The 9,091-nt window shown below is 36.1% G+C and overlaps 2 protein-coding genes across 2 annotated transcripts; one reads left to right on the top strand and one right to left on the bottom strand.

The window, feature by feature from the left end:
• The first annotated feature begins 892 nt into the window (after positions 1-892).
• LOC142227650 (uncharacterized) lies at positions 893-5,324 on the top strand. Its single transcript, XM_075298113.1, has 6 exons — positions 893-1,300; positions 2,819-2,972; positions 3,027-3,160; positions 3,217-3,345; positions 3,422-4,639; positions 5,178-5,324. The coding sequence occupies exons 1-6, from the start codon at positions 893-895 to the stop codon at positions 5,322-5,324; spliced, it is 2,190 nt and encodes a 729-aa protein (XP_075154228.1).
• Positions 5,325-6,231: 907 nt separating this feature from the next.
• Positions 6,232-8,339, bottom strand: LOC142223166 (uncharacterized). The gene is made up of 2 exons (XM_075293003.1): positions 8,179-8,339; positions 6,232-8,117 (listed from the first exon to the last, which is right to left on the bottom strand). Exons 1-2 carry the CDS (start codon positions 8,221-8,223, stop codon positions 6,309-6,311), a joined length of 1,854 nt encoding a protein of 617 aa, XP_075149118.1. The 5' UTR covers positions 8,224-8,339; the 3' UTR covers positions 6,232-6,308.
• Positions 8,340-9,091: the final 752 nt, after the last annotated feature.

The raw sequence follows: 9,091 nt of genomic DNA, 5'->3' as shown, positions 1-9,091 counted from the left end.
GCCAAGACAATTCTTTCATATGAGATTATGTACACAGAAGGAACTCCTGCGGAATCGCAACTTCCCCTTCTCTGTATTTGAGACATTGAAAGTAACCCTTTTCGTGGCTCGTTCGTGTACATAGTAAAACTGGATTTTTGTGATAATTTTCTAATAAAGGAAACAATATCCTGTTTCTGTAGCAAAGAGTTTCATTTTCATGATGAGGCCGCCTTTTGTTTGTTTACTAGTATGGTCATCTTCTTGGTCATTTATGATCAGTTATCAGTTTACTGTCCGTGGGTTCATTACTCTTCGTATCCGTATTCGGCGCGCGGTTAAAACGATTTTCTTTTCTAAGTTTTCCAATCACCTTGATGAAAAAAGACAATTGATTAGTGAATTAAAAACAAAAACCTTTTGTTATTTCTTTTTGTTAAGTTTTTGTTTTCCACTTTCTGTTATATTACACATTCTTGTTTTATTTATTCATATTTTTGCAAGAATATTGCGGGAAGTGCAACAATACGATTTTGTTGAGTGTTAGTATTACAAAATGAATAAAGAAAATATAAGAAATTTAAAATTTCTACAATTCATGAATCCAAAGACTTCACTCACTCCAATGCGTGCATGAACATTAGATAGATGGATACTTTATTATTATACTATCGTAATATGTATCGACATTTTCCTAATTACTATGACACGGTAGTAATGTTTAAGCAAACTCAAATAATGCAAATTTTGTGCCCCTTGGCCTACATGTGATGACAATTTTTGGATCTTTGAATTTTTTATTGGCCCAATGTACATAAAAAATAAAAAAAAAAATAAAATCTTGCAAATTTTATTTGTAGTTTTGTATGGATCACCCTAAAGTCTAAAAAGAAGAAAGGAAATTATTAGCAAAATGTCTCTTAGCCAAAACAACAACGGTTCATCTTCGATTTCCGAAAATCGAGATGAAACCTACTGTGTGTCGAGCCGCCCACCGAGTCCGCACTATCCACAGCATCATGCGCAGCAAACCGATCGCAACCAAGAGCACAATTCTGCAAATATTCAAGCATATCAAGAGCAAAAATGCCGTAGGTCTGAAATCACCTCTGCTAAGAATCGTAAACTCTATGCCATTGAAGAACAGCACGAAATGGAACTTGAACAGAGTGAACTAGTGCAGGCTGAAGGACACGACAATGCTTATGATGCTGATGTTGACGATGACGTTCTTCCGACATGTTCAACTAATATTCCAGAACAGGTTGGCGGTGCAAGTGTAGAGAAGAAAATCTCTGATGATAGAGAACATATTTATGAGGTAAGACATTTTTTGCATATAATTGGATAAGTATTTGTAAGCAACAGTGTGTGTTTTTTTTTTGTGGAGCATAATGTAAAATAAAATTCGATTTGATTAAGGACACATGTACAATAGGCCAGGGTGCTACATCTGGAGTTTTACATTTACGTTTGAAGAGACTTTATCTTGCCCATGTAAAGAACTCCCACATATCTTGTAGTATAACTTGACAAGCTTCTGTATCGCAAGTGTACACAATAATAGACGCAAACAGATGATCTTGATGTTGTATTACATATATTGCCTGTGAATTGTATAGGGATACATACGACATTAAGTATTATGTTATGTACAGTGGCAGCCCGTTATTTCAGGCTCACTTAGACTATACAATCCGTTGTGATAACTCAATGACGAATTTCTCTTTTATCGCTGAGTGTTGTACAATTCTATGTTTAGGTCAATTCAAGGGGAAAGAAGGGATTAATTACATTAAAGTTACATTTAGGACACTATTCACTTCACTATACATTTTGCAAGCCTTAATTTATGAATATTTCACCTTTTTTTATTAAATACAACCAAGTCCTTTACAAAGATACTAACGGCAACAAAAATTCCAAATTCGAGATTAACTTCAAGTAGAAATTATCCATTTCTTCAAGAAAAAAAAGAGACTTTGACATAAAAACTTCCTAGTTTTGCACTCTTTTCAACATTATGGTCAAGATAAAAAGAATCGTTCAATTAGAAAAATGATTTCATTAATATTGAAGAGTTGTATCAGATTTATCAGAGTCCAGTTGACTGTAGTGCAAGATATGTAAAGATGCTTATTTTAGAGTTTCACTTAAGAACAAAACGTCTTCAACGAAAATTTTGTCACCATGGGAACCAGATTCTGTCAGTAGCATCTATTAATGTTTTCAGGATCTAAGATATCCTGAAAAAACTCCATTCGTCCCTTATATCTATTCCAGGCACAATACTTTAGATGTAGAGCTATATATCGATGTCTTCATTCCAGAGTACGCTAAGTCGACTTAACATTTTTTGATGGAGTTCGTTGTTTCCTATTCGGATTGATGTGAATTGCATCCTGTCAAAAGTTCGAATTTATTAGATACTTATATCAAAAGTTATGGTTAATATTGTACGTAGACTGTGTATATCAAAAGTTATGGTTTATTTTGTACGTAGACTGTGACTAGAGTTTTAAAAATTTCCAATCCAAAAAGGGCAAAAAGCTTTGTTCGCTCTAAAGTGGTCTAAGTCATTTTTAGTCATGTTCTATTATCACTATTTTGAATGCGTACATACTAAAACAAATCTACAATAAACATGATTTTAAGACCGAAAAAAGTGAATTTAGATATACGGGTTTTGAGAAATTCCAAAACAACAAACTTTGAACTTGTTTCCTGTAAAATTAAATTTTTAGACTTAGTGTACTTTGGAATGGAGACATCGATATGTTTATAATTCCTGAAATATTTCAAAATTTTATTTATATTAATATTCAATATTTTTCACCAGCTTTTCCAACCCTGGGCTATGAAAACCTATGGTGACCTAGCTAAGACCAAAACCATAACCATGAGAAAGAAGGTGCGTATTTTAAAAGCTTTGGAAGGTAAAGAGCATAGTCGACCGGATAGTTCGAAATTTCGTTTTTGGGTTAAAACCAAAGGTAAATATGAATTGAATACAAAAAAATATTAAAACTAACTTTAATTGTTTAAAGGTTTCACTACCAAACGACCCGAAAGCTTTGAAGATGCACCATGCACACAACGCCACAAAAAACAATTGCCACCAAATGCGGTACTTTCCGACAATCCAGCCGATGTAGACCTCTATGTGGCTTCCACAACAAAGGTAACACAAAAAGCCACATAATCATTGAGCGACAATAACAATATTTTTCATTTAAGGACTTGGAGAAACGGACATACCGTAAAGTGGCCGTTGTAGAGGAATTTTTCGACATCATTTTCCAAATTCACATGGAATTAGGTGGCAGAAGTGGTATGCATGCAGGGCAAAAACGCACCTATCGAATTGTAAGTTTGAACCCCAAGTCAGTACGAGTGTCTGTAGTGTGTGTAACGAAATATTTGTTTATCTCTTTCTCTTTAGATTTCGGAAACCTATGCCTTTTTGCCTAGAGAAGCTGTGACACGCTTTCTCTCTATATGTCCGGAATGCAAGAAAAATCTACGACCTTCTTCACCCTCAGCGGCGAATGTTAAAGAAGACTTAGCTGCGGTTACACAAAATGAAAGCTCATCGGAAGTAGAAGTTCTCAATTATTCTTCTCATACCGAAAGCTCTTTGGAGGCGGGTCCAACTACAAAAACATCAACGAAAACCGTATTGCACTCGTCTGGAACGGGTGCATTTCATTCGCATCCCCTCCAAGCGAAGAAACGCAGATATTCTAACCCTGATAATAATTCTAAAGCTTTTGTCTGCCCCACAGAATATGCTGATGTTAATCAGTGCTTACCAAGACGCAACTCTAGCCCGGTGGTTGCACCGGCGTCCAAACCCTTACCCCAAAATATTCAAGCACCCAAAATTCGTATTAATCCACATTTGCAAAGACCTATTACACCACCACTGACAGATGTTCCGCCATTTGTAGCCCCATATCATGGATATGGATTTGACTTCCATTCCTTAAAATCTCGAGACAGCTTAATACGCTACTATGATTTCATGCGGCGTCTTTATTCCGGCAATTTGGTAATGCCCCATGCAGCCGCTCCACAGCCCAGCCACCACAAGCTACAGCAGCAAAATTCAAATAAACCAAAAATCACTAATCTGGCTCCGCTTTGTAAAAAGTCAGCAATTCAAGTCCATGAGACTTGCAATTCCTCATCTTCGGACGAGGAAACCGATACTAACGGCGTTACAATGGCTAAGCGCTTTAAAAGTTCTGAAACAACAAAAGCTTTAGAATCGATTCCCTTACCATTGCACATACCCCCAATTGATAAAGATTTTATACAATCAACCCAAATCCGTGCAATTAATCTCTCAAAAAACTCTTCTCATTTCAGTTCTGAAGGAAAGTCCATGCCCAATGAGTCTGCAACAAGCACAGAGCCTACCAGCCGCAAGGCATCTTGCGATCTTCTTGCCACATCCACGCCCACATCTGTCAAACAAGAAGCCCTCACTCCACCAAAAAGCTCAGCATTGCCAGCCTTGCGAATACCCCAATTACGCTCCATAGCTAGCTTGCCACCTTTAGATTATGAACGTCTTAAGCCAATTACTTCAACGTATTTGCAATTGACCCGGAGCATGGGTTTGAGCGATGAAGAGGCATTACGTTTTGATAATTTGGTGAGTAAAGATTTTAAGTATTCACTTTAATTGATTTTATAGTTGCCAAACAAATATCAATTGAAAGAAATTTACTCCACTTGAAAAGAACCAAAACTAAACAAAATATAAAAATTCTGCGGTCAGATAATTCATTCCAAAACGGGAATAACAATGAAAAATCATCTCCGATCTTGGAAGATAGAAAATCTTAGCTTCCTGGGTGTTCCCCAATTGGTTTTGAGTTATATATTATACAAACACTCCGAGAAGAGTTTTTTTTTATTTTTTATTATTTTTTTAAATTGCCTTAAACTAGGTCGTCGATACTGTTATATTATTTTTGTTATTTATTCATTGATTGAGTTTTATTTTTCGTTAAATGATTATTATGACTTTTGTTATTTGATTTATGTTTGCGCTTTTTATACGCGTAGTTTTAGGCGACTTGTTGACACCTTGTCTTTATTTAGTTCTAACTGCGTTTTTTTATGTTTTTTAGAAGAACTTAATAATCATTTGCACTGCATTGAAACCTAAACATTTTTTACTAATTTAGTTTATCTTTTCTATGAAATGCTTGGCCTACATGTCCAACAACAATGAGCTGAAATGTAACCTACAACCATGCAACATATTCCTGGCCAGTCAAACGCCTATTGATATACAACACTTCTCAACATCCATAGCCATAACATCATCCTAATAACCATTTTTGTTGGTTAAGACTTTTAATTAAAGTTTGCAATATTATTTTAATTTAATATTTATTATTTGATATTTTTTGTTTTTCTTTCTTTTTGTTTTTTTTCACAGCTAAGCTTTTAAATAAAATGTTATTATTTTGTAAATTTTTATTTGCTTTTTCATTGCTTCGCAAATGCTTTTATCGCTTTTTAGAATATTTGTATTGTTTGTATTAATTAATTAGTTAATGGATTTAACGGTGTCACAATAAAAGAAACAATACTTCTGAACAAATCTCTTGTAGTAATTTTTAGATTGCAGCAACCCTTCTCCAAGGTCAGGTAAGTAATAGTTATAGATTCTATTCTAAGAGATATGATTATTGATTTCATATAAAATTCGGAATTATAATAATATATATTTGTAGTTAGATAAGATTCCAAATGCTAATATTTCCACTACATTCGCTTTTCAGACTAAAGAATTTCATACCATAACAAAAAACAAACAAAACTTAGACAAAAACGATATAATTTACAATTTCTTTATTTTTGTTCTTTTTTTATAAACATGGTTTGGAACTCGTAACTGACTTTTTAAATTGACACGCCTAAACCACGCTATTTTAAAACTGGAGCGAACAGTCCGTGCAGTTGTATAGAAAAGTTGTGATAAAAAAGTTTTTGCTTGCTGAGAGAATCAAACAATTGTTTCGATTTCTTTCTCTCGTTATGTTAATTTGTTGTCTCTCTTTTTCTCTCTCAATCGCACTTTTCTCTCTCGCCTTAAGCCAACATTGAAAAAAATCCAAAATTTAATGGATATATGTTTCCCCAATTAATATTTTTTTTTTGTGAAAATTTTGTATAAAAGAAATATTAAAACACACGGTTGTAAAAATCTTCTATACCAACAAATCTCAGAAATTTATACATAAAATATCCAATTTTTATTTACTATATTGTCAAAGATCTAAATATAATTTTTCTATATCAACAGTTTACTATTTGTAGGGTTTCTTCTCGGGTAATTGTTGTGGTGTCCTAATGGGAGAACTTAGGACAAAAGTTGCCGTTAATACCTGACCATCGTCATCGATAATTGTCCTGGTATATTCGCCATTTTTCGCCCAAATATCCGCTTTTGTCAAACCAAATTTGGAGAGGAATTCCGATATTGGACTGACGGGGTAAAAGGGAGAATGGAATGTGCTAGGCACTAAATTGGGTATTTCCAAGGGTTTGTGGTGGTAAGGAGGTGTTAGCGAGGTAAAGGTTGGCGTTTCCGCTTGTGCAGGATTAGTGGATGGAGTTGAATGTAATTTGTATGTCGTAGTGACTACACGACCATCTGGTTCCTTCCGTGTCTTGGTAATAGTATCACCATCAATGCTGGATATGTCAACGGGGGAGATGCCAGCTTTTCGGAGTATTTCTTGCATTTCTGGATCGAGATCCTCGATTGTCGGTTTTGATGGGCCAACATGGGTTTTAGAAATGGTCCGTACAGTGGTCTTGGATTCAGGTTCGTGTTCGTGTTCCGGTTCCGGGTTGATGGGATATTTATTTTCTATCTTCAATACGTTGCCCGTATCAAATTTGGGTGTCAAATGAGGTGGCAACTGTTTAAGAAGACTTTCATCTATCGGTTTGCCATTTTGGAGCACATGGGTCACAGGCAAATCTTCGATATTTATCATTACAGGTTTTTTGGTGGTACTTGGCGTCGTGGGCCTATCTTGAGTTTTGCTTCTAGTGGTCGATGTTTTTGATGTAGTGGTTGATGGTGGTTTTGATGTAGTCGTTGATGTTGCTTTTGATGTTGTTGGCGCTGGTCCATACTGACTCTTCAAGAAATCATCCAAGCTCGGAAAGGGAGTTGTTACCTTCGTAACAGGCTTTGCTGTGGTTGTGGTGGTGGTAGTAGTGGTTGCCTTATCAGTCGATGAGGTCTCTGAATCTGTCAAGGTCTTAGGGGTCCACGATTGGAATTTGCGTTTGGTTGTAGTTTCCACAGATGGATTTCCTTGCACTACAGTCCATTCGTCTGAATCGTAATTTGTATGAGGCCACGAATGTGAAAAATCAGGGAAGTTATAACTGGGCCAATTAAATGGTGGTGTTATTTCGGGACCTTGATTGGGTCTATGTTGGAATGTTGTTGGTACTTCCTCAACGTCCTGGGGCCATTTGGTAGATGGAAACTTGGGTTCCTTTATAGTTATTTCTGGATCAGAAGACCATTTTTCCACCACACGTTTCTCACCATTGGGACCGATGTAAGTACTAATGGTTTTGTGCAAATTATTTCCCTTGGGAGTATCTGACCAAGGGAATGTGGGATTTGAACTCCAAACTCTAGTGTGAGGTTTAGTCCAATCATCGTCTCTCGTTTCGGGTTTACTAATGGTAAAGGTTCTTCTTACAGTAGCTCCGTCCTTATCGGTGTACGTTTTAGTTACAGTGCCAGTGGGCGATTTTAGAATGTCATCTAGTTCAACATCCTCGGGTAATGATCCAGAATCATAGCGTTTGAAAGACTGAGCTTCGGTAATAGTTTTACTTGATATACTACCATCGGGATCAAGGGAGTATGTGGTGGTCTTCTTGGTGCCATTAGGCTCTAATTTTACTCGGACCACTGGTTTTTTTGTACGCAATAATTCAGCCACAGCCTCGCCATCCATACCACGACGAATGGCTGCATCTATAATGAATTGATCCCTCGATGCTGCGCTCGAAGATTTATGGCCAACATCTATAAATTCGGCATCTGGGTTTCCATAGGGTAGAGACCAAACTACACAGCTTATCTGGAGTAGAGAAAATTTTCAATATTTAAATTTAGATTATTCCAGAGGCTTAGCACATTACCTGGATAAGCAGTAGTATTTGAAAAAAATTATTCACTTTAACCATCTCGAAGTGAGAGGGAATTTTAAAAAAATGGGATATATTCTAAATCTGCTTCTGTGGTTTGATGCTTACTCTAACACTGATGATTTGAAACTGTCTGCCGGCTATGCGACTGCCGGTACATTATTTAGCATCCCATAATTCCTCAATAGGCAAGACTACAACATCTTTCTCGGGCTGGCTGATAAGCCATGTGTATGTCTTTGTTTGTTGTTGGCTCTTCATTAAGTGAGCCAGCAGCTATACCTCGAAATGTTATTTTTTCTAATAAGGTTATCATCTATCGACAAGATTGTTATGGTCATCATCCCTCGATGCCAGCGCCATTATGGAGGCGGGGGAATCGTAGAGGGATCGAGTGAGTGTTTTGACATTTGTTTTGAATTCCAATCAACATTTTAGAATTTTTGCATTTTGTCTGATTATTTACATTGCTGATATGGAGTCCGATTGGCTTGCTGAATTGCTCTGCTTGACTTACTGACTCACTGACTGCTTGACTTCTCTACTTGGAAATCGAAACGAATGCCATAATTTTTGAACATTCATTCTTCGCGCATCTATTAATCACCTTCTTCGAAAGCCAACTTGCGATCGGCTGTGTGTGTGCGTGTTTTTGCTTACGATATTTCAAATTTCGATGAGGTATGAATGACATAATAATCGATTAAATTGATCATTGTTTCTTAGAAAAGAAATTTTGATAAATTAATTTTGACTGCACATGGAGTAGCTTAAATTGTTTTTAATCACCGAGCTACGTCAATTGTTTGCAAATTCACAATAAAAAGTGGGAATTTCCCTTCGCTTCAAAACATACATAAAAATGTTTGGCATCCAAAACAATTGTTTTTCTTCTTTTTTGTCTCAA

The sequence above is a fragment of the Haematobia irritans genome, chromosome 2 (assembly GCF_050003625.1).
Source record: "Haematobia irritans isolate KBUSLIRL chromosome 2, ASM5000362v1, whole genome shotgun sequence".
Lineage (NCBI taxonomy): Eukaryota > Metazoa > Arthropoda > Insecta > Diptera > Muscidae > Haematobia > Haematobia irritans.
This window is presented reverse-complemented; position numbering and strand designations above follow the sequence as displayed.